The sequence below is a fragment of the Tachypleus tridentatus genome, chromosome 3 (assembly GCF_004210375.1).
Source record: "Tachypleus tridentatus isolate NWPU-2018 chromosome 3, ASM421037v1, whole genome shotgun sequence".
Lineage (NCBI taxonomy): Eukaryota > Metazoa > Arthropoda > Merostomata > Xiphosura > Limulidae > Tachypleus > Tachypleus tridentatus.
This window is the reverse complement of record NC_134827.1, coordinates 11169171-11197143: the sequence shown is the minus strand read 5'-3', so window position 1 is coordinate 11197143 and position 27973 is coordinate 11169171. Positions and strand designations below refer to the sequence as shown.

General features: G+C 30.0%; 1 protein-coding gene across 1 annotated transcript; it reads right to left on the bottom strand.

Annotated features, from left to right (window-relative positions):
• Window positions 1-106: 106 nt before the first annotated feature.
• On the bottom strand, window positions 107-27083 carry LOC143246352 (polypeptide N-acetylgalactosaminyltransferase 1-like). The gene is made up of 10 exons (XM_076492925.1): window positions 26046-27083; window positions 21023-21189; window positions 20259-20436; window positions 17524-17733; window positions 15858-15975; window positions 14987-15172; window positions 9316-9450; window positions 8946-9059; window positions 6719-6859; window positions 107-4479 (listed from the first exon to the last, which is right to left on the bottom strand). Exons 1-10 carry the CDS (start codon window positions 26744-26746, stop codon window positions 4330-4332), a joined length of 2100 nt encoding a protein of 699 aa, XP_076349040.1. The 5' UTR covers window positions 26747-27083; the 3' UTR covers window positions 107-4329.
• Window positions 27084-27973: the final 890 nt, after the last annotated feature.

Sequence of the window (27973 nt, the reverse complement as noted above, 5' to 3'; positions counted from 1 at the left end):
TTGTTTACTTGTAATTTAGTTGGCATTTCCCTATATCACATGTAATACTACCTGCTATTGGATTGATATCAAATTATAGATGACAAGAAAGACAGGGCATGCGTGATTTCTTAAATTTCTTTTATTTAAGGCACATACAATACGGAAATCTCGTATAAACAAAGCTCAACGACACTATAGAATGTAAACAAAAAAAAGGTCATGTTTCTCTATGAAGATTCAATAAAGTATTGAGTATGTAACCTTATTAAAAATATTGTTACAACATAACCACGTGAAAACCTACACAAAATATTCCCATGGTGAGCTTCACACGTGCAGCAAAAAATCTTGAACTTTATATAGTTCTTGCACTTCGCTCTTTTGTTTTTTCCCCCACCACAAACTGTAAACAACGTAAAGCCAAAAGTTGAAATATACATGTATCAAACCAGTTACTATCACATGTCCAGTTTGATCAATGACAAATGTCTAATTCACAAAACAAAAGTATTGGATAGTCTAAAAGGATTACCTGCCACCTGATGTCTTAAAATGAAGTTAAACACAATTCTTAAATTATTTATTATACAAGGTATCATATACAGTGAAGTATCAATGTTATCTCATACTTTATCAAAAGGTAATAGCATAAGTGCTCACTAAATACTCCAAAAACTGTGTAAAGAAAATGATACTACAACTTGAAAAAGAGTACAGAACAGATTTATGTAAAATAAAAAAAAAAGGAACAGACTAGAGAAAACAGAATATTTGTATTAAATAAGATGACCTTAGCTATATATATTTTGCAAAAACAAAAACAAAACAGACCCACCCCAAAAAAACAGTCCCTTTCCTTTAAAGCAGGTTACAAAAATATAAAATACAAAAAAACATTAATCCAGTAACAGTTAACTTTTTGACTTTTCAAAACATATTAAATATTAAACTAAATAAATTTTAAAGAAATTAACTAATCAATATGAAAAAAGCATATATTTATGTCAATCAAATACTAGCCATTGTTATGGTTAGTAACCTATATAATCACTTGTATCTACTTGCTAACTAAATTATATCCATTGCTTTTGCAAATGATTTACAGGGATCACCAAAGAAATCCTGAGAAAGCTGGTATGTAGTTACTTGACTGGGATCCAATTCTGAACCTTATTAATTGAAATACAGATGTGTTAGTTACTTTTCAGGGATTGCATACCAGTGGAACTTTGATCAATATCCTCCCAACTTTTATATCAGGTTGACTGTGTTATCAGTAAGCTGGGGTGTAGAAAGCTTCTTTTAACTTTACTTTTCTCATAATGAATATAAACAGCAGTACATATTCTATTATTTTATGATCTTTTCTAACATGATTAACTATGGCCAATAGATTATTTTTGTAGTTTTCAATGTATATTGTGATCTAAAATTCTAACTGTTGTTGGTCTTTTTGTTTCCAAGGTGTCCTGGATTCCACATGTATAAGAGATGATGTAAATGGTGTTTTTGTTCTTTCTTGGGTCTATAGGTGGTTGGCTGCATATAAGTATGACTGTATTATGTTGCAGCTTTTGAAATGCTGTCCTGACTTTATGTTGTTTGTTTATTCTCTGTATGTTTTCAGACCTTTCACAAAAGGGTGGATATGTTTGTTTGTCCATACTCAGTTTCCTATTTATTCTTGGTGTTCACATTGCAATTTTTTTTTTTAATTAAGTGTTCAAAGTATTTGTTATCAGGGGGTTATAGTTATGTTTGTTGTTTATTTTATCAACGTCTGTATTACAAATACATAGGAACCAAATTCTAGTTGTTAGAGTGGTTATATGTCTTTGTAGGTATAATAATAAATACTGGTGACAGGGCTAATACCATGGATAGACCTTTTTCTTATTACTAGTAATGCTCATCATGTTGGAAATAAATTGTGTTGAGACAAAAATAAATTAGTTTATTAATCTGGAGAATATCAGTGTGATATGTTCTTTGAGACAGATAGTGCCTTAGTGAAAAAAATGGACAAATCAAAGTTGATCATTGTATACAGTGACACCACCATGACTGGACATCTTAACATGTGGGCATGTTTTATAAGTTCACGATGACGTATCTATAACATTTCAACTGAGTGGTTACATGATAAATTATCTACAGTCCCCCTTGTTCATGAATATTAGGTATACTACAGAAGTTTGATTTGGTACTGTGGTGTAGTATTAATTATTTGACCGTTTCTGTTCCAAATTTGTTCATATTTCTTGAGAAGTTAATTAATCTGTCATTCTGTACTAGTGGTTGGATTAGACTTGGTGAACAGTACTCATTAATTTATATGGAATAATACTAAAATCATGGAATATAATTTGTTGTTTGTCATCAAGCACAAAGTTATACTAAGGGAAATCTGTGCTCTGCCCATCACAGATATTGAAATATGGTTTCTAGTGTTGTAAGTCTGCAGACATACAGCTCTGCCACAGGGGTGGGGTGGAATGGAATATGAACCATGAACAAAAAAAGTTGGACAAAAAAATTTGTTGTGAAAATCAATAACACATTCAGTCAAACTAAGAGAGATAAATGACAAGTCCTAGATTACCTCTTTTAAAGTCATCTAAACAGTTAAGATGATTTGTCTTAATTGCTTAAGATCAAAGCCTGCCTTTCTAACAAAGACTGAGAATCAAATCCCATCCAAATCTTGTCATTACAGATTGGTAAAGAGTGTAAAATACTTAGGTATCAGTATATTTTAAGACTAATTAAAAAAAGAAAACAAAATATTAGTATCTAACTGGTAGCCAGACTTAGGTTATTTAATATGCTACTAACTATAACATCAAAAAAGTGAAAGTACATTAAGATAAAAACAGTTAGTATGAGTTTGGAACACCTGTTCACAGATGTACTAATTTGTTAAATTAAAAATGAACAGTTCCAACGTGATCAGTAACAATAGCAATATCAAACATACATTGGAAGGGTTACACAAGCAATAAGCAACACAGTTGCATCTAATCCAGCTAGAAATTAGACATGAGATGCCACTTAAGAAACATATCATGAAAATAGTTAAAAAAAAAATAGGACAGTAAGACCACCAACTTATTAAAAATAAAAAGGAAATAAACTATGAGATTAATATCTAACTCCTGTTTTCAAACTATGATCCCAGTGCAGTACTCAAACATATATGTGTGTATATACACACACACACACACACACATACATACATGTGCTTGTTCAAATCATTTCATTCAAAGCATAAGTCAGAGGCATCAAAAAGTATAGTTTTCTACAGTAATGATTTCTATTTCAAAGATACGTACTTTTCACTACTAAAGGGAAGAAACACATCTTTTTGAATCAGTAGACTATTTACTGAGGTAAACAATGTTAAAGGAATACTAATTTGGACATATCAAAGGGTGCTTAATTGAAATATACAAACATTTCTACCTATTAGGTAGATGATCACTACTTCAGTGTGGGATGAATGAACACTTGGGTTTTTACCAAAATGTACCAATGAATCAAGTTACAAGCTGCAGTTTACAGCACACTCATCTTCTTCTAGATGAAGATATCAAACCAATGATGTTTTGAACCATACAACAAACATTAATCTGTTTCATCATATAAGAATATTTAGTGTTTCCTCAAACGTTTCTTAGTAGTATAAAAATAATTAAGATCACAGTTGTAATTAGTCTGTTACTATACAGATACATTTTTTCAGGAAGTTTAAATCCTTTCTACGTATTTGTCAAGTCATTTAATGAAGCCAAAAACATCCTATAAAATTCTATGCTGAAAAATAGCTTCATCCATTAACTCATCACTATGAAGTTTGATTGAGATATTAATAACTTTAGAAATGTTTACCATAGAACAGAACATGCAGAGAGAAGTTTTATTTTTTTAAGTCTACACGTGCACATGCAGACAAGCATAAGTTACCAGCCATGTAATTTTAAGGCAGGAAAATTTGGACAAACTATGCAATAATGCTGGTAAGCCCAGCTATAACTGCTTAGATTTGGAGGATGCTTCCTCTCAAAATTACAAGTTTTTTAACAGCAAGGTTAAAGATTTACTTAGAGTTTAGATTTCAAGAAAATCCACTTTTCAATAGAAAGAACAGTTTAGTACTATTACTAGTGCATGATTGGTGTCAAATTTCACAACCTTAAGATATGCACCCTCAAATCCTAAACACTACACCAATTTCACTATAAATGTCTTTCAAAACACATATTTGAGGTATCACCAAAATGTCAATGACCAAAGTAATCATGTATATTGCAATAACTTCAATCTTCTTTTCCAGTTATGACTCTCCTTTTATATTTGTGGGTTTATGTCCATGTAGTTCTCAAACCACCAGATCTGAGAATGAGTACCCCTACATTCTGTTAAATACACGTACGTGGTTCGTTTGCCTCCACCAATACTCAGACATTTACCTGTTGCTGTATGGATGATTGATCCACCCTGAAAGTCATAAAAAGTATAACATATTGGCTGTTAGTTACAGATTCATCTACAGAGCATTAAGTGAAATATTCAACTGCTACACATAATCTATTAAAAATAACCTTTGCACGTATGTACATTAGTGTATGTAAGGCAAGAAATATTAATCTACCATCTCATGTTGAAAACTGCAATTCTGAAATAAATGAACATTGTTTGGTTAAAAAACAAAAACTCTTTTTGTTTCCTTTCTTGCACACAAAAAAAATTGAACAGTATTTCTACAAAAACATATTTCTTCTAATTTGAACTTCTTCACACTTTAGTGTATTAACAAATATCATAAGAGTACTATATTTACTACATATTCCAGTATCCAAACTCAACACATCTTTTAACATATTTAAGAATTTCTCCAATGTTTGATGTGATATTTTAATTTAAGTTTTCATTCTAGACATATATCAGTATCAGCATAAACCAATGTAATCACAATTGCATTTAAATCAAGTATATGAATATTACAAAGGATTATAACATACTCTTCTATGATGGTTATATGTAGCAAATATTATGCAGTCATAAGATTGATAGTGTGTGTTAATTACACATAAATATTATGTTAAACCTTTTTGCAATGCGCTCACTATAATATTATAATATACGAGTTTGTCTACAAATTTGCACACATTAAGTATTTGCACAATAATGTTTGGTACAGTACGCGTATCTTCAAAAAATTTGGCACACTTTTAGTAAAAGTTACAAGTATTTTGTATACAAAAAGTCAAATATTTTAATGAAATATTTTTACTGAGGATTTGTCTGTGAAAATAGAGTTTGTTTTGTTATTTGTCCGAGTGCAAAATGATTTCATGTTATGATTAAAAAACTATTCTTCACCCTCAAAATCTCAAATATTATTTGTATAATCTCTAAAAAACCTCCTAAATGCATTTCAAATGTTTGTTTTATGTTATTTTTCTACACTCTCATTAAGTGGAATCTGTCACTTAACCAGCGTCAACCACCATAAAAAATTAGGAAATAAATATAAATTATGCTTTTCTCATGCTAGAGAGACTAAATATTACAATACCAAAATACAAAAGTTTAATCTAAGTAGCTTAAGCCTCATAATGCTATATATTTACATATATATTTATTATTTTTTATCATACTGACCTTCCAGTCATGCCTGCCAAACATTATATAGCTTGCACTGACACAGTGCTTGTGCACTCAGGTTACGTATCCAGTAATATAAAATGGAGCTTTAGTCTTCCCTGTCTTGAACATGTTTTAGTGTAACATACAGTCAAATTTCAATTATTATACATTATATACGTATATAGATTATTACTATATAGAAATAAATTATTAAACATTTCTTAAAATATAAAAAAAAAATCAACAAGTAAAGCAAACAATTATCTCTTCTTGCTACAACCTTTGCAGTCAATTGCTGCTGGACATAGGTTGCTAAGCCTTTAAAAATTTTGCACATGGAGGATATTAATAAACTTTTTTAGGTTTTATATATATATATACAGTTGAATAACCCAAAAATCATAAATAACTACACTAGTACCACAACAGTTCCACTACAATTTATTTAGATTTTAAAAATATGAAATTTCAAGCAGACTAAAGACTCAACTTACCTCCTTGAAAACTTGGATCAAAAGAATGTGGTAGCTTTTAAAAAAATATTAAAATAGCTAAAAAAACCACCCTGGAGACATTCTAAGCTGTTGATTGGTTATTCACATGTCATATACTGTAGTAAGAGTATACAAGGGACTGTTTCAAAAAATGGAAAGGAATGAGGCTACCATGTTTAATTCAGTACATATGCCATATTTCAGAAAAATAAAAAGATACGAGGGTCTTATTTTATATTCTAGCTTCTTAATATTAGTAATTTGAGTTTCTAATTTGTACAAAATTACAGACTTAGTATTTTGACATCAGAAATGTCTAGTTTTAAATAGTGCTGCATTCAACATACCATGTGACTCTTTAAAATCTATACTTAAATGTGTTCTTTTAATATTTACTTTAAAATTAAGAAATTAGCTCATATATAATATTAAAGTTTGAATTATAATCTACAATTTGATCCCAAACTTACTGACATAAATTCATAAAACAACTGTCAATAACATTTTGAAAGCAAGTCAACAAACGCAATGAAAAGGTCTTTGAACCCTGACCTGCTGTGAAAGGGTTAAGTACAAACATCTCATAAATTTACTTTTGTATGATGCCATTCCTGGTCTTTTCTTCTACCATGACATTTCACCATCATGATATTTTGCTGATGGGAAGTGCTGTGAGACACCTCTGCACAATTTTCTTCTTGTCTAAGTTCATTGTTAGATGAAAGAGCAAACACCTACAAAGCAACAAAAGCAACAGAAAATATTATGATTTTAAAACAAACATTGCATTATTTTTGCATACAAACAAAATCAACAAATACAGTATACAAAATTTTTGTAAGAAAGTACCAAACTGCTGGTAATCATTTCCAAGTAAGTTTTTGAACCAACTGAAAATAATATTATCATGAACATAATGTAAAATCATTGTGTATGCATATTTATTAAACAAAAAAGTGACAATCCTATTACAATTCTATATTCATATTTACTATTACATACAATAAAATCTCTAATAAATGTCATAGTAACCAAATATTATTTCTCATACCAGTCTCTTATCAGCCATATCAATTTCTACAAGACTGACAGAACTATTTCCTATTTTTAATATTTTTACTTTTCAAAACTCAGACTTGCAGTCTCCTAGTATGAATCCTGACAATACTGCACATTTTGTGCCATAATTTTCAGCTACTGATTTAACATTTTCTTTATTTTCAATTGTTTGTTCAATAAACAAAGTTCCCTCTGCTTACTTTGCAAGACATGTCAAGATTATGATAATGTGAATGTAGACAGTAAGATCAGTCTACCTCTAAATGCATACTGAGTTGGTAATATGACTTAGCTTTATATTAATGGGGGGTTTAAAAATTGGCATGCATATCTATAGAGCTTATATGATGAGTTATATGATTTCTACACTATAAATATAAATTAATATGACAATACTCACTTGGTATGTAATAGTATTAGAGAAACTATGGAGAAATAACCTTTGTTATTAGTATTATGCACAGTAAAAACTAAAGGTGTGGTAATACAGAGATACAATAAGAGTATCATATCCTGAAGCTGAGATACAATTGTATTGATACATCCTCCAATATGACACGATTATTGTATCTTCACGAAATGTGGCAAACTTTCAGTAAACCTAACATGTCTTTGTCCAGTAAAAATCTGAATTGCTAGTACTTTTGCTAAAAATGAATAACCCAATAAAGGACGATGAATAATTATTATTAAAATTTTTTTTTCATTTCTTTTATCAAAAACATTGCATGCAAGGTAGCATAACAAATTAACAGTAAAAAATAAATAATTAACTTTTTTTTACTTCTCTTGCCAACTGCCATTTAGTTGATTGAACCCAAGAATTTGAAAAAACACCATTATAAAGTATGACGTACTTAAATAAGACAATGGGAGTAATATAGACAATAAATTACAGACAAACTTTGTAACAAAACATTTGTAAAACTTCTGTATTTATATATGTATCATACCAACTACTATGATGAGGTACACACCCCCTAATAGAAATCATTTGTTATATAATGATCTTTGATGAATAATTTGAAAATGTGGTTCAAAATATAACATTTATATTGTAAATAATATAACTACTGATAAAGTATTTTCATTTAAATCATTCCCTGGTATGCCACCTAAATTAAAACCAAGGTATATGAAACTATCTACAATGATTACACCTAAATTATCAATGGATTTCCCTTGCAACATTTAACAACAATAGTAAGTATTACAATCTCCATGGAAAAGATTTTTGGTTTGGTTTGTTTTGATTTTCATGCAAAGCTACTCAAGCGCTATCTGAGTTAGTTGTGATAGACAAGAGGGAAGGCAGCTAGTTATCATCACCCACCGCCAACTCTTGGGCTACTCTTTTACCAATGAATAGTGGGATTGACTATCACATTACAATGCCCCAATGGATGAAGGGCAAGCATGTTTGGTGTGATGGGGATTTGAACCAGCGACCCCTGGATTATGAGTCAAGTGAAAATTTTGGAATTACTCGATGTTTGTTTGCAGAGTAATATAGACATCTTGAAAAAAAGTTTATAGCTTCTCTGTTCATGCTATATATAACCATTAAAATTAGTCAAGACATTTTTATGTAGTTACAGTTTTGGCAGATTTCATTAGAAATTGCTAAATATTCTCATTTAGGGCATTTATCACATACTCTGTCAGATTCAAAACATAACTAATCTATTTAGTTCTCTAACATATATGTACACTTCCTAGCTTTAGCATTAACAGTCTTGAAAGTTTAGAAACAATTTTTACTTGGTTCATTGTAACACCTCTCTGACTCTTGCAATAATAAAGTCCTAGAACTTCATCTCTGTCTTCCCTTTGAATACCAGAATCCAAACAGAGATTACTGATGGGGTTACGGACCTTTAAACAAAAGAAAACAAGAGCTATGAGACATACCACAACAAGTCGAGAAGTTTCAGAGACAGTAATTTTTCTTTTAACATTTTTTATGTGGAATGAAACAATAATTAAACTTACACCTGTGAAAATACATTAATATAATAAAAGAAATTAAATGTCCTTTTCTAATAAAGTAAGAAAGTTAAATTTAAGATTAATAATTTTTGAAAAAGTTATACATATTTATACAAAAAAAAGAAAGTAAATAAAAATATACCATTCCAAAAGCAAAAACATTTTGATCCACAATAAACTTTTGAGGATACACATTCTCCAGATACCATCCAAAGTCCTTGCACTGTAGTTTGTGTCGAAGTTCAAGTCTCTTACTAATATCCCCATAGTTAACATACTGAAATATTTAACAAAAAAGAGAATGAAAAGTATAGCAATGTGACTGTCTTTCTTTAAAGTATATTTAGATTATTACAAAATCCCTGTAAAATTTCTGATTTATGTGGTCTTTATTCAACAGCAATTTACAGATTTATAACCACATTTTGTATGCACTCACAGAATTTTATTCAGTTTCAATACACTGAGATTATGTGGTAAACCCTGTGCACTCATAATTAATTATGAACTTATTATACATATAAAAAAAACTGAACAATCCACCATTCATAGCACATAAAATATCAAATAAAAATAAATATTCTCCAAATAATATTTAATATTTTATACATCTCTCTCTTTATAGATCTAGACATTGAGTGATAAAAAGTAAATCAAAAAAAGCAATAACGTATATATAATTCCCAAAATTAGTGTAATATTAATTGGTAAAGCACATACATTTTTTAAAACATCTTTCATGTTCTCTTGAAAATCAGTTTTGTCACTTCTCAATACTCATATTCAATTTAAGAATTGAAATAAGACTGACATTTAAACATCTTGGACCCTTTAACATACATTTTACACAAATAAGTGTAAATGGGTATTGATTGACTCATTGATATATACTAGTTTTGTAATCATTCAGTATCAAAAATTAGCCACTGTTAAGCAACACTGATTTTGTTTATAGATCTGTTACTGTAAGTTGTAAAAAAAGTGCTAATACATTTATTGCTTTCACATAACTTCAAATTATTTCTGGTTCAAACAGCCATAAATACAGTTTATCTAATTTACTACTGGTGAAACAGTTGTCAAAATCTGATCAGGTAAGTTATTCTTCGAACTCTTTATACAAAGTACTTTATTTCTCACATCAGAAAATATTATGTTTCTAGCTTCTTCTTAACCCTATATAAAATGTTCCAAATTAATTTATCACAAGAAGTTTTTCACATGTGGATCTAAAATGTTCTTCATCCAAGTAAATGTCAAGCTTTCTTTTTTTACTGTTATAAGACTTCAATTTTACAATTTACTAAGCAACATATTTTATTTTCTGAAATCATACTGAAAACGTTATCCATTTTAATAGCCAACTATGGAAGACTGAAATTATTATTATGCCTTGCCCCACTAAGAATACAGAAAGAACTTCAGCAGACTTTTCAAAACCTCTATTATGTACCATTTAAAAAGTTATAAAATTATCATCTGAAATTAAAGTACTGTTTATACTAATTAAATAATCTGATGGTAAATTATTTAAGTTTCCTCAACTGTCTGTTTTCAGTTTACTATATTAATCTTCTTTAAATCAGATGAAAAATTACATGAGTAATAAAGTGGACAAATATGAAATATTAATTACATTTCAAAATAACAAAACCAAGTCTCAATTTGTTATGCCAGTTTAACAGATGATCAGGTTAACTTCAACTTCCTTTAACTGTGGGTCAAGTTTGATTGTAACTGTCTTTGAGCTCAAATCTATGTAAAGACCTTGAATTGACAAACAAGGAAATAATGTCTATATATAATCACACACATGCACAACAGAATAAGAGAAACATTTAATAATGTTATTTTAGGCTTTCTCCACAAACATGACATTTCTCACAAGCTTTCAACCTACTGATTAACACATTTATATTGGAGTTATCATTAATACATTGATCAGAGCTGAAATTTAGCCCAGTAATTACTACAAATAACTTAATATACATTCTTAAATGTAATGATTAAAATGCATTGATTCATCTGTTGTGTACAATTTCCATTAACAATATTCGCAGTCATAATTCCAAAAATTACTCATGATATTTGGCCAACTTAGATTTATGATTGTTTTAAATCTGTAAACTCACCCAAAAAATTCAAAATAATACTTATAATAAAAGGTATATAATCCAAAATTGAAGAAAGTAATGGGCATAAATATATCATATACATAAATTATTAAATGTTTTACCTCATAATGTTAATCAAACTAATATTAAAAAGTAAATAATTTAATGTAGTTTAAAAACACAGAAAAACTTGTTTTCTTTATGCAATATCACTGATTATGTCCTTTGAAAATCCTGATACCAGTAAATGCATAACATCATTTAATGACCAATGAAAGATCATATGATATCACACATTTTAATTTTAGAATAGCTTGATATTTAGGATGAACCACTATGACAGACATTAGCATTTTGCAATACTGAAAATGTATTTCACATATTTATCTCAGAACGGCTGGTATGGATATTAACACTTTTACTAATAAAGAAGAGAAAAATGTTTTGACCTGTAGGTGAAAAGTTCTTAAAACTACATGAATGATGACTTATAGGTGCTAGTTCTGCATCTAGTGAATACCAGATTGTGTAGGAATTGATACCCAAGGAATGGTAATGTGGAGAAAAGCCAGCCAGAGGGGTGAATTGTATGTAGTGGTAATATCTAGTCCAAAACCAGGCAGCATCAGGATTTATTTTTGTACTTTATGCAGTAGAAGAAGGGTCCACATCATCTATACTAACAAAATACCACCACTCCACTCTCCCTGGAGTAGAATTTGTCACTCTTAGGAGGAATCCTTCATGGTTCAAAACTTCAGCAATAAATATTCCATTATATATAAAAAGGGAAAGGGCAAGCATATACATGTTGGAGAACCCGGAGGAGCTCAGTATCTTAAGATGGTGCACTGGGTAACCTTGAAAACTCTATATTGAGAAGCAGGCCAGTTGTGGTTTATTCAACTAGAACTGAAGGAATGGGCATCCATTCCAATACAGCTTCACTCATGACAGTCTATGATTAAATAACATATACTGTAAGAATTTCTCTAGTGTCCATATGAAACATCCCTTCTCATCAGTGAGTGCTATCAGGCCTGAAAGTGCAGATTTAAGAAAGTATACCCTGGCAGGCATCACATGCAACCCTGTGACATAGAAGGGAGTTCTCTAAAAGTCAGAGAAGAAGTAAAAGAATGAACCTAGTCAGACTCAGTAAGGTGTATTTACAATGGCAATGGAATGTAGCTTGTTAAAGTTCAACAAAGAAGAGATGGCTAGATGATGAAACTAATGTGAGAAGTAGAAAATGTTGTCTACATGCCAGCCTGACAATCTCCTCCAATATGAAGAACCAGAGAGAAAGTAAGGTGTTGAGAAACTAATTAAGATGAAAAACATCTATGATTGGATGCCAATCCTCCATTTTATTGTGAAGAACAAGATGGAAATAAAACTCTGAATATAGAAGATAAATCTATTCAACAGCATCTTTGGCCACAGGTCCAACACTGCCATTGACTCATGTTGGCAAGAAACAGGATCCTTTGGAGAAGGGAAAGTAACAGGAACAAAAGATAGTGGAGAAGAGGAAAAACAAAATACTCCAAAAGCAGCTGCAAACATATGTCAATGTTAACAAACCAAATGAAATGAACCCACTATTGCTGAGCCAATAGGATAGTTACAACCAAGACCCATAGTGCTGAGGTGTCAACAATTGGAGGGATAAATAGAAGTAATGAAAAAAGAAGTGGGAACAAAGAGAAAAGATGAAATATGAGAATGATGAAGAAGGAATGTGGGTGAGATGGAAAACCAGCGAGGATAAGGAAGCACTCATACATGCAGCCCTTACATGTGATTTCTGAGACTGAGGCACTTCATTAAAATCTCACTGGGGAAGAAAAGGAGCCAGACAAAGGTATGACATAAAAAGAATGTAAAAACATGAGTAAGAATAGTGTCTCTACCCAATATATTTCAGTAACAGATGAACCAAACAGAAAAATTTAAGGACAAGATAAACACACCATTGTAGAGAAGATAAGTGAACAAGTATTTACCAAAAATCCTTCAGGAAAATGATGGATTATAACAAAAAAAGAAAGCAAATGCAGGAAAAATTGAATCTAAGAAAGTCAAACACAAAGATCTGACCTTCAAATTTAAATAAAACAATTCAAAGTTTGAAAAGCTAATAAAAGTAATACAGTGAGATATGATCAATCATATAAGGTAACAAAAGAAGTGGCCCTAGGTATGCTTGCACTACAGTTAATGGAAAAGAAATCTAATATCAACTTGAAAGGCAATGAAGAACATAAAAGATAGAAGTAGTAATGGAATGAAAGAAAGTAACATTACGAAGAAACCCTGTCCCAAAATTATGATAAAGATTTAGGTATATACTGGACAGCAGAGGCACAAAATTAGATAAAGATAGTCTGTAGGAAATCTGATAATATCCCTACTTTCAAAAACAAAAAATAAAGGGAGGAATTACAAGTATGGAAGAAGGCCTAAGCTGCATGAAAAATTCCATTTCCCATTGCACAAAACCCATTGCTTCCTCAACAAAGACAAATCTGACACCAGTGTAGTTTAGCATGAACAATGTCACATTGTCCCCAACTAGGTAAAGTGGAAAGTAGTGACACATGTCAATTAATGTGAAAATGAAATGCTACAAAAGTTTCAGGTGCATAAAATGTTAAAAAATGAAAATCCAACATTTAGTACCTCCATAACTTGTGTGTGTAGATACTTCCATGAGAAAAATGCTTGTATCTGAATAGTTCATGAGCAATAAAAAGAGAGAGAGAGAGAAAAAAAAAAGACATATGTTAAAACAAGAAGTGATAATTGAACAATCACTGTAGAGGGAGCCAGCTAAACATAAATCTTGTTTGCTGTATGTAGAGAGGGTCACTATTAAATCAAGAAAGGTATTATGTGAGAGGAAATAAGGTATGTCATCAGAAGTTAGCATTAATCACACAGTTTAGTGGAATGAAAAGGTTACTATAGCAAAAATCTAGTGTCCATTAAGGTGAAAAAACTAAACCAATGTAACAAATACTAAAAATATAATACTCCAAAGCACAAATTGTTTGTAATTAAAAGAACATTAATTTATTAATCATATTATAAGCTGTGTCTTACACAACTAATCTATCTTTATCCCATATGCATACTATCAATTTACAGAGTGTGCAGCCTGAAGTAATAATTTCTAAGAATTATCTAAAATATATGAAGAAAAAATCATAGTAACAATAAGACTTACAACTTTTTCCATTTGCACTATAACAAATCTGTCTCAAAACCTACTAATGAAACCACAACAGTGTTTACCGATATCAAATCTTGTCACTGTATTCAATCTTTCAACAAGACATGAAACCCACATATATGCATTTAATGGTCTTGCATAACAATAATAAACATAAATCACAAGTCTGAACTCAGATTTTACAGTTTTTACATTTGTTATGAAACCTCAAGCTAATCCAAATAATTTTAAAATGAGATAACCCTACAATGTTTAATCATGGAATAAGTATATACTAAAACCTGTTACTTTAACAAATACAGTTTGTTTCTAATTACAGAACTATGTAAAAACCTCATATGATATAAACCCAAAATATATTCATGATTACCAAAAACTTTTAACAAAGCACTTCACTCAGATTTTAGTAGCTTTAAAAGTCAATTATTATTATGTTTTTACTACAAATTACCATGTATTACCCTTAGATCTGGTCTATGCATATAAAAGTATCTCTTATAATCATCCATCCACACTTCAACTGTCCTCATGGTGTTGAGTGCATGAGCATCATTCTTTTCAGGGAAGGAGTAGGGGTGGAACCTATGAGAAATGTGACCCATGTGAGAACAAGGGATGATTTCCAAAGACCCACCACACATCCAAACCTATGAGCATAAAAAATAAAAGTGATCAACAATTGTATAAAGTGATTTAATATTTAGCTACTAACACGACATTACATTTGTTTGGGTTATTTACATAACATGATTTACGGATTTGACCATTAACTGATAGACAGACTTTTCTGAAGAGAAATTTTTAATAATATGACTATATAAAGCTTACAGTTTTTTACATTAAACTGATAATCTATAAAATATTTATACTTATTAGTAAACCAAAATCCCAGGTGTGCTTGAAGACTCAATAGTCCTCCTTTGCCCTTTCAAAGGGGGCCTATCTATAGATCCTACACCTGACTTAATTCTGATGTGGCAGGGGGGAGATTAGAGTACAGAGAGTAAACCTAGTTCATTATTTGATAAATTTCTAACTACTGTCTGAGATGCTGACATGATAGTTGTAACTGCTTGATCCACATGAAAAGAGCTAAAAGAAGACTACATGAAATGTATACAGGTAAGTGGGGAAAACTATGTATGGTTAACATCAAATCCAGTACCTATATTTATAAACACTTAGGCTGTTCATTTATGAACACCAAATCTAATGTTTTCAATTATACAAATAAAATCAATGTCTTCAAATTTTACAAGTTTTAACTTGTTACATTTAAGAATAATAAAAATCCAATCACACAAAAATTTATAAATGCATTTCTCTTCTTACCCTAAAAGACATCTCTAAATTTTCACCACCCCCTAGGTTCATTTCTTCATCATAGCTTCCAATTTCCCAGAAATAATTACGATCAATAGCAAAAAGACCATTTGTCATGGTTGGAGTCCTGCAATATAAAATAGTTTAATTTGTTTTTAGTTGGATTTTAAGTGTTTAAATTATTTTAGCTTATATTAAACAGTAATTCTTAAAAATATTTATCAACTTAACTTCTAAACTAGGAGAAATATTATGTTAGTAAAAATTCCAGAGTTACATTGCTAAACTACAGTATATCAACAATCACTATGACAGTGTTGATATTAGTTAAACTTATGGAAGTTATATTTTTTAAATAATAAATGAAAAAAGAATATTCCACATAATGATCTGTTTTAAAATTAAAAGTTCTTATGTCCAATAAAACACAATTAACAACATTTAATTCATTTACCCAATACTAACTATTTATTATTTGCTACATTTTGTAGCAATGCTAAGATAACATCAACATGACTAGTAAGTTATATTTAATTTTAATATTTAGGTTCTGTTTATATCCTTTAAAGTAACATGAATTCCTTTATATCATCTTCAGTTGTAGTCTAGGATATTTTTCATGGATTGCAAACAAGTTTTTACAACTGAGCACCCAAGACTGGCAGAAGTAAAACAATTCAATCCTAAGAGCAAAGGATTTTTTTAAACTCAACTTCCAAATAACATTAAACAACAATTTTCCAAACACTTTTGCCTGAATCATTCACAGCTTCTGAAAATCAAGAACCTTTACCAATAAATAACAATCATAATGTATGCAAGTTTCTGTTTCAATAATTTTAATATCATTCAAGTTTGTAAAACATATTTTGGCTCTATGTAAAACATAAATTAAACTAAAGTAAGACTAGTTCCACCTTGTAATACAAACACACACATTGACACATGTGTAGAAGTAATTTTCAAAATCACTATAAAACAACTACTATCTTGTATATTATTTTATAATTAACCATGTAAAGTGCTTCACTTCTTATTGAACAAATAATTTTTTCCTACATTTAAGTTTCTCTATTCAACTATTGATTTTTCATGTACACCATCACTTTAATGATTTTCTAAATTGTGATGATGTTTTTAAACAAACTATTGAAAATAAATTTCATTTAATCTATAATATTCAAAATAAAATCTGTTTGTTTTTACCATCACACTAACTCCTTCATTAAATTACAATTTCCTGCAAATAATCAGTTGCAATTAGTCACAATGATCTTTTGAGTGTCTTTACATGAGAAATATGGTCTTAAAATTATATGTTGTTTTTTTTATTTATGAAAATTTCAATCTTTTTAGTGAGAAATTAGTAGTTGTTTTTATATTTTAAAAGTAGAATTTATGTTAAAATTTCTTTACTTTAGATGAAATATGGTTCTTTCTCTTTACAAAATAAACGAAGTTTATTTTCACAAAACCTCACAGTACCAACTAATACTCTAACATTCTTAAATTGAGGAGTTAATTTGTTTATGAAAATTTAAGTTTATATTTAAACTAAGGACCAGGCCCAAAAGTTAAGGATACTTAATTGCTCATAAGTATTTTTTTCTAACATTTATAAATGTACTTTGTATGCTTAGAATTTTTCTTGAAATTAAAAATGTTTATACAATACTTTGCTGGAGCCACAACACTCTTTCTGTGTTGTTTTTCCCACATAGGGATTTCTATTGAAGTAAAATGTCCATTCCACGTAAAACCACCAATTTGGAAGTCTGCTCTATCTTTTCCAAGATATTGTAAAGTTTTGTCATCAATAATATCCATTATTGGACAGAGTACAACTTTTCTGTTTTCCTTTATCCTTTGCAGTAATGGTTCTAACCTGGTCAAAAGACAAAATGAAAGGAAAATGTATCATATTAAACATTTATACTAAAACGCTTACTATGTTTTCATAAATTTGCACTTAAACAGATTTTGTAAAAACTTCAACAATTTTTAGTGTGTAATACAAATGATAGCATACATATTAAAAAATTTAAATGTAGAATACTGATCACATCAAACATGATTGATTTAATAAAGATTCTGAACCCTAATTGTATTTTAGTTTGAAATAATGATTAAAAACTATTGTTAAATAATAATCTCTCCCGTAGGGTTTAGGAAAAATATTTTAATAATAATTATTCTTAAACATGTAATAAAATAATTCTATATTAAATTTAGCATGATTTTAGTAGAAATCCTCATACATAATACAGTTTGCTTAACATGACAGTGATTTTCCAAAGCTTTGGAAATTTGTGTATCTTATAAAATAGCTAGATACATCTGAAGAAGAGCATGCTTTAGTTTCATGCAGAAGTTTTAAAAACAATATAAATTTGCCAAAATATCACCAACCTATTAGTACCAAGCCTAAACTAAAAGGGTAATAATTAATTTACATCAACAAAAGTTTTTGGATCCATTAACATACTACTGACTTGTATTAGTTCTTGTATTATTATTGTTGTTATTATTTTTGGCAACACTATAATTTGCCTTAATTATATATAACTCAACTTTGACTTATCACAAAATATTTGAAAGCAAAAACACAACACAGTTTTACTGAAAATAGAAGACCAAATATCTTCTGTTTCTCCTAATTCTGTACATAAAATAGCACAAATATACCTAAAAATAAAAATTTTCAAAGCCTTACTTTTATTTAAAATGTGGCTTACATTTAAATATTTCAATGAGTATGAATTTCATTTCTGTGTGTTTATAGTAAAAAAAGAAAAAGAAAAAAAAGAAGATATTCCATGTTCTCATTAATTCTATAAGCAACTGCATTTTTACCAAACAATTTATTCAGTACATTCTAGAATTATGTTCAGCTAAAAATGTAACAAGAGGAACTTTTCAAAAAAGGAATTAAACTTAGAGATGGCTAATATCAATCCTTCAAAAACAGTGCAAATGAGATAGTACAGATAATATCTGCAAACAGTGTAGTAGAATGTCAGGAGCAAAAACAGGATAAATTAAGTTCAATTATAACTGAATAGTTATATCTATATACTGCTGTATGTTAATTATTGTCTGTGCTATTATGCAAAAGCCATCCCTACTATTCTGTTTATCTCATTTTGAAAGGATTGATATTAGCTATACCTACATTTACTTCCTTTTTTAAAAGTATTTCTTTACTTGTTGTTTGATGCTGCATTTCAATAGCCATGTTCTAAATACAATGAGGTTCCAACTGGTATTTAATGTTTATCTATTATTGGCTGGAAATTTCTATTTCACTTTGTACCTATGCTTTTTAAGGGAACACCAAATTTCTGTAAGAGAGCTAACTTCAGGAATAATGATAACATTGTTTACATTATTTTTAAAAAAAATTAGTACTAGTTATGATCAATAATTATAAAAGCAAGTACTACATTTGAAACTATATCACCTCTGTGAATCTGGTTAATACCACTGTTTTGGTTTTTGAGTTTTCATGTAATAAAAAGGAGAAGAAAGAACAACAAGAAATTCAAACTTATTGCTATGATATTAATAGACATTCCCAAAACTTGACTCTGTTTTTACATATATATTGTTATTGATGAAAACAGTGTATGATGTTGTAAAGTTCTGATAAACTATTGAAAATTAATTAAAATAATGTTTTGATAAATAATCCAAACCATCCTTACATAAGCAATGCTGAAACTTACCTGATACAGTAAGTTTATTTTAAGGCTATTTCTTAACTAAAACTAACCAAGTAAGAAGGTTGGTTACAAATTTCTAGATTTTTTTGAAGATCATAGAAACATTTAACAAATATCAGTTTAGATTCTCACTGTTTTCATATTAAAAAGATTAAGCCTAGCTGTTTGAACACTTAGAGAGAATATGTCATACATCATATAATGATTCATTTCAATATACAAATATTTATCACACCAAATACATGCAAAAAGTATCTTTACAAGTTTATCACAGTACAAGTAATGTTAAAATGCAATATATATATATATTTACTTAATTAGTAATAAAAATTTTAATTTTCAAAACAGTAGGAACAGAGATGAAGTTAATACCCTGAACCACAATAACACTATTTCTACATTATAGTTAGTAGTCCTCAATTTACTGCAATACAGAACTGCATGCAAAATAGGTTTCTGTCCTTTTAAGGTTGTATTTTTATGCAATCTTATCATACTGTCAACTATAACTGTACAAGAAACATTTCTCACCCACTGATAACATTCTCATCTAACATGAATGTTTTCTTCTTTCCTAAATTCTATGTTCCAAGTAATACTTTGAACTGAATAAACTTGATAGAATACAGTAGCACTGCATCTAAAGATAAATCAGTTAACTCTCTATGATACTGAAAAATATCCTTACCACATAATATTTGCTTCACAGTGAGAATCCAGAAATACCAGGACATCCCCAGTGGCAATTTTTGCTCCTGCTAGTCGTGCTCTGACCACTCCTCTATGTTCACTCATGCGGAGAAGTTTTATTTTGTTGGCTGACAAATTTTTTTTTATGTAATTTCCCAATTTTTCTTTCAAATGCTCTAAGAGAAATATAAGTTTGATATATTAATAATAATGTTTCTTTTCAAATTATGTTACAGCAAAACTCATATATCACTCAAAGCCTTTAATGACATCTGCACCAACATTAAAACCAACAAATAGCTTCAACACTTCTGGATTAATTTTTTTCATTTTTAGATAAAAACAATGTATGAAAAAGTAATTTGTACTTAGTTTAACTAGTTGCTGTGAAATTCTCAGAAGAGATAAGTTCTATTGAAACATTAGAGGTCATTAATTGTTTGTTTTTCAGATTTCATACACAAGTGTGAAGACACTTTTTTGACACCATATTATACTCAACATGTTCAATAGTTAAAGCATTGCAAAATTGAGGCCTTAAATCCCACTTAGTTCATTTTCACTTTTAAAGAAACTTCATAGAATACAATTACTTTTTAAATGTTTTCTAATGTTTTTGGCTGTTTCTTATTTCTACAAATTTTGGATAGGAGACCAGAGTTACAATTTCACATATTCTATAACCTCTGATAACAAATCTGTCCATTTTTAGATAAAATAATAATTAGAATGTTATACAAATTTGCGAGAAATACAACATACCAAGAGTACTTGCATCGTCTACTAAAATTATTTCATGGAGAAGATGAGAAGGGGTCCTATTCAAAACACTGTGTATTGTTCGAAGAAGTGTTGACCATGCTTCATCAATGAAGGTGATAATAATGCTGGCTGTTGGAAGGTCTTTATCATAATGAATGTTTTTACACCTAAGTATATTCAGATTTAATGAACAAAAAATTAATTACTGTAGTAGTACACACAAAAAAAAGAAAATGTACTTTTTCAGTTACGTATAACATGTATTCTGATATTTATACAACCCTTTAATTAGTGATAAAATTCTTATCATACTGTAGCAGAGACTTCTACCAAAAATATTATGTACAAGTTTCACTAAAGCACACTACTTTGTAATAATTACTAAAATATAGTATTTACAACTCATTCATACCAAAACCAATTAAGTTTATCTTGGTATTCTAAATTTAACAGTTATTTCACATTTGTACAGTTTCTCCCATAACATTGTTCAAGAAGGTCATTAAGTTTTTAAACTTCTGTCATCAATGTTTAACTATGTTTCAGTTATTTCCATTACATCAAAATCCTTCATTCCTATTAATGCTCTAAATTCATCTATTTTATTTCTCATACTTCTACCATTACAACAGTAACAATTAAGCCTATTTTTATAACTACTATGCTCAACTGTTATCTGCCTCATATTCTTTTTGCATTTAGTTGTTTATGGCCACTGTCTAGTCCTGGTTTAAAACTTCCTTCATAGCAGAGTTAAATAGTCTTAACAAACAAACCAACCCCTATGCTATTTAAATGTAAAGTACCCATTCTAAAAAGTTCCTTTCTTCCATTGAAATGCTCCCACAAGTCCAACTAGCTTATCTGCTCATCCTTACACCCTAACCTAAGCTTTGCATTTAGCCCTAATGATCTATTTATAACTTCATACCCATTGTTAATTCTGAGCAGTATCCCTGAGAAAATTAAGTTATGGCCCTTTTCTTTAAATGCCTTTATCAACCCCTTGTATGTAATAATTATCTCCTCTAACCTACCTTTCCTTACATCATTAGCCTCGACATGCAACACAAAAACTGTATCTCTGCTAGCCACCTCTATGTTATCTCCTGATCTATCAGTTATATTCTCCACCTGTGTTCTTGGGATGCATAATCTAATTCTTTTTTCCCCATTTATCACAGAAGCTATTCTATCTACATGCCTTGTCAAGGAATCATCTGTAACTATATCCTCCTTATCATCTAGATCTCTCTCTGATGCTTTTATTTTTTTCCCTCCAATAATTCATCTGCAGAAACCAAGGGCTGACATTTATTGCTCAACAGCATAGGTGCATTAGAACAAAATTCACTACTGTCTAACTTTCTAAAAAAGTCATTGTTAGCTGATGTATTCCTTGCATGTAAAAATATTAGCTCTTCCTGACATCCTGCTGTCATTTCCCAGTCTACACTTCTATTTATCTAGTCTTTATATAATTAGGATAGCCACCAACTTCTCAACCAACCTACAGAATCCACATAAAAGGCTGATTTTTTAAAATATTTTTCTATTTGATTTAGTTAAATAAAATCCTTTTTACAATTTATTTTGTTTTACATTGCATAATTTGTGTACATAGAAGCATTGTTTTTCATGGGATTCCTTTTTTTAATTTAATTATATATGTGAGTTTCATGTTCACTCCTATGTTTACTGTTAAGTGTATAACATTGTTTCAACAGGAGAATGATAAAATATGGTTCAAGAGTTGAGTTTACTCTAAAGACAAGTTGATTAATTTTTTATTTTCAGGTTATATTAATGACAAAGGAACATTATATTGTATTATTTCATAACATTGATAGGCTGTTATTATTGTCGAAAAAAGTTTTTTTGCAATTGTAAGGATTAACCAAGAGTGACACTCATTCTACGAAAAAGAAAAAAAAAAAGGGTAAATTTGATATATAATACTGTGATCCTTAACTTTTCCTCAAACCTCACTTTGGTAAGTGAAGTTTAAATTCTTTCTTTGTAAATGGTAATAATCCCTTATAGTTTAAGATATAATGTTAATTAGTTTTTAATAAAACTTTCAGTAATTTGTTAAGAGCATTTAGAAAGTTAACTATCAATTAAAAGTTGTCTTTTGCCAAATACACACATTATTTTCATTACTTTTTTAGTTAATGCAAAGAATTGTTTTCAACGTGCGATTTACATTGTGTTCGGTCGCTTTTTTCACAACCTCAGTGAAAGTAGTACAATTCAGATTTATATATTTCCTGACTGAATCTTTCATTACTTTTCAGATTTCTCTTATTACTCTTGGGAGAATCAGCTTACCTGAGAATACTACATAAACCAAAACAAACAGTTACATTTTTAACTGCCATGCTCCACTCAATAACTTTTGGACCAAAATATCCTAATGTCCATATATCTCTGACAGTTTATAGATAAGACCACAGAGTTGCTCAATTTCAAACTGTATTCGCTGAGCTTATCAGAAGTAAGAGCTTGCAATCTTTCCAAAAGCTTTATTAGAATTTATTTAGAATAAAATATGCATACGTAATACAAGAATAATTATATGTTTCCCCTACCACTATATATCTTCCAGAAATGTTTTTTAACAAAAATAAATGTATTACAAAAAAATAAGGTTCATGAAAATAGCCTGATTTCAACCATCCATAACTTTTTTATTTAATTTAAAAAAGATTCAAATATTTTATTTTCTACACATTGAGATAAAAAATCTAGAATATAGACAATTGTGAAATGTCCTTTCTATCTCAAACACTTTCTTAAAATTAAATAGCATAAATATTAATTTAAATAAAAAAAATCACTTCTGCCTATGATAAAGAAATCAAAACAGGAGAATTAAACATTTTTCAGTCATAGCTAGTTCTACTACACAGATTTTAACCCTTTATTATCTCTGCCCATACATTTATGTCAATTACAGTAATGGAAAAAACAAAAACCTTCCATGGATGATAAAAGGTTAATAAAACATTAAAGCATCAGAATCTTATAATTAGTATATACCAGTCATTTAATAAAGTTTAGGATATTACTGGATAGTGAACAAAATTTCACTAAGGGAAAAATCATGCCCTAAACATTTTTTAAGAAGGTTATTACTTACGCAGATAATGATTAGGGCATATATTTAGTGTATCTGGATTTTCAGAAAGCATTTAACAAAGTACCACAAAAAAGGCTTGTAAAAAAAAATATCTCTATAAGTGAGGGAATAAGTAGGAAAATTTGATACAAGAATGGATGGATAGAAGAAAGCAGAAGGTTGTTACAAATAGAGTTTAGTCAATGTAGATTAATGTCAGAAATGGGGTACCTCAGGGATCAATCTTAGCTCAGACCCTTTCCTCTTTTTTGATTTACATCAATGACATAGATGAAGGAATAGTTAATAAATTACTTAAATTTGCAGGTGATACTAAGGTATTGGGTGTTGGTGTGAAATGAATGCTGCTGCTTTACAAAAGGATTTGGATAATTTACTGAGTTGGGCACATAAATGGGAGATGGGCTTTAATTATAATTTGTATGGGAAAACCTTAACAGTGTCAGGAAAGAAGGGATCTTGATGTAATAGTCATCCAAGCAGTGTGCTGTTGCTAGTGGTAGAAAAATAGAATTTTAGGTTGCATCTGAAAAGGTTAAAATTTCATTCCATAGGTCACTGTTTAGGCCACATTTAGTATACTGTGTTAAGTTTTAGGCTCCTTCCTTTAGAAAAAATACATCAAAGTACTGGAAGGGTTTACTACAATGGTACCTGGGATAAAGAGGTTGCCACATGAAGAAAGGCTAAAATCTTTAAATTGTTTTTTTTTTAAATGAGGTAGGGGGATCTGATTAAGGTGCTTAAGATTATAAAGAGAACTGATGGTGTTGATGTATCATCTCTTTTCATATATTAAAGTGAGAATAGAAGGACTAAGAAACACATGTATAAATTTTGAAAGAGTAGGAGTCATCTTTAGCTAAGACAGTTTTATTTTTACAACGGGTGGTAGACCTTTGGAATGTGTTCCCTTTAGATGTTATACAAGAGTAAATCTACAAGAGTTTAAGAAAAAACTTGATAAGTATATGAATGATAAGGAATGACTTTAAAGTGCTTTCTTTTTAAGTTTAGAGTGCAGAACATCAAAGATGGACATTGCTAAAAATTCCAGTATGTTGGGACCTGCACCTGAAATCTTTTAAGCACCTAGCAATGCTCATGGTGTACATAACATACATATATCTAGACATTTGGTACTGCCATGGATCAAGTGGCAAAGTATAATAATGCTGAGTTATTCAAAATAGAGGCTAATGAATCAGGCTAAATACATTTATGGAATATGAGCAAGGCTGATGAATTATAATTTTAAGATTTATTTCTGTCAGGAAAAATGCAATATTATGACAATATTTGTAATATTAATGCATCTCTAAATGTTACAAACAAATTAAAATTGTAAATATCCAGATTTAGGCACTCTGTCCATCTGATACTAATTAGTTCTTTTAATAATTGCTGTTAATATGCAGTTAATATAATATAGAGTAAACTAAACAATGGAGAATTTCTTTAAAATATAAGTTCATTTCTATGGATTTCATATAAAATTGTTTACTTCAACAAGAGAAAACTTTGGCAAACTTGGCTCTCATTTATTAATGATATCAGTAAATTATTTCAAATATTCATTTTAAAAATGTTTGAATGTATTAACATGTTCTTGATTAAATCTTAATTTTCATAATTGTAAAAATGAGGTTAATTCCATGTTTTGATGATTATCTATAAACATCTACATATGTACTATGCAAATTACAAACTGAAGTGTACTAATGGTATCATATTCATATTATATCAATAAGGTGTATAGACAATGTCTATACACCTTATTGACAAGATAACTTTGTTATGAATATAATTACTTAAAATATATTTTGTGCCTATAAAAATGGAAAGAGAGAGAAAAGTAAAAAGACAAAGAAGTAAACTTACAATGGATGCCTAGCATCAGGTATGCTTCGATTAAGAGAAATTCTGTCACTGATATAAACATTAAAACCATTTGACCTAAACAGTTCCTCAGCTAATGCTTGCTCCTTCTGGCTAAGAATTACAGGTTTTCCTCTTTCTCCAAGTCCTGAGGTTATTTTCATAATCCCATCATCATAGGCCACGTTCTGGAGCTGTACTTCAGATTTATTATTACTTACATCAAATCCATTCTTATAAATGTTTTTTCCTTTTATACGTTTATCTAATGTTTTGACATCTTCATGTACCTTTCCATTGTGGCCACTGTCTTTTTTCATAATATTTGCTGGTAATGGTGGAGGTAACACTCCTTTGTAATCATCCATCTTTTCTTTGTCATTTCCCTTTCTGTCTAACTCCAAAGCAGGTTCTTGAATTTGATGATAACCATCATGGCTTCCTACAGACGGTTTTTGCAAGTTTTCTGGCTGAAAAGGATTTATTCTTTCCACTATTTCTGAATTCTTTTTATTTTCATTAGTCTCCTCTAAATACTTCTCCTTGCCCGAGACTGAGAAAATATTTGTTTCTGATTGCGGTTTCAGAGACACTTGTTTATACACTTGACTATACCAAAATATAACACCCAGTGTGGCAGAGGCTATCAACAAAAATTTAAAAATAGTTAGACGACGGCGTCTGTTAAACCACCAAGCAAACATATTAAAGTTAAACGTTCAGAGGACTAGTAAAAACAGGCTAATCAGGTGGCACGTCAAAAATTCCATAACACAGATTACATCAAAATTAGCTCGTAGCAATCATAATGTCAGTATCACTCCAAATGACAATCGATAACACTAAACTACAGAACTGTCACTTTGTATTTCTTTTGTTTTTATATACGGAATAGTTAACTATACAACAGATCAATTTGTGTATTTATATTCTAAGTTAATACAAATTTTCTTAAACATTGGACACAACCTACTAAACCTGCTTTTACGCTTAGTATATCAAGACAATCCACACAAACATCCTGAGCTGCCCCCTATAATACACAATAATTAATATAAGGCTGATAAGTTTCATAGTTCTCAAATTTGTGTTTATTGTTAAGCAAAAGAACCTGATAATAGATTAATTGTGCTCTGCTCACCGTGGGTATTGAAATCCGATTTTTGTATTAAAAGACATCCAACTTACCGATAAGTTATCGAAACGCTTAAATTTGCTAATGATGATATAAATATAATTATTAATAAATGAGAAAACGATAACTTTAAGGGAGTCTTTCAAGATTGTTTTTAACTTTCTCTAATATTTAGACTTTACACCTTCATCAGGAACATAGATATTTTTGTAAAGAATTCTATCACTCATTACTATTAATATCAATAAAATAACGACCTACGGCTGCGGTAATGAGCCGATATTTTGCATTTTAGCTTAGTCAGTGTTTGTTTGAAGGTTTGGCCAAATACTATTTGGCCAAAAGTATGTGAACACCCGACCATCACACATATATGTGCTTGTTGAATATTTCATTCCAAAACCATGGGCATTAATATGGAGTTGGTCCCCTCTTTGCTGCCATAATAGCTCTCACTCTTCTGGGAAGGCTTTTCACTAGACTTTGGAACATGGATGCAGGGATTCGCTTCTATTCAGCCACAAGAGCATTAGTGAGGTCGGGCACTGATGCCGGGTGAGAAAGCCTGGCTCACAGTCGGCATTCCAAAGGTGTTCCATGGGGTTGAGTTCATGGCTCTGTGCAGGCCAATCAAGTTATTTCACACCAGCCTCCGTAAACCATATCTATATGGAGCTCGCTTTGTGCACGTGGGCATTGTCCTGCTGAAACAAAAAAGGGCCTTACCCAAACTGTTGCCACAAAGTTCGAAGCAGACAGATCTCTAGAATGTCATTGTAAACTGTAGCATTAAAAT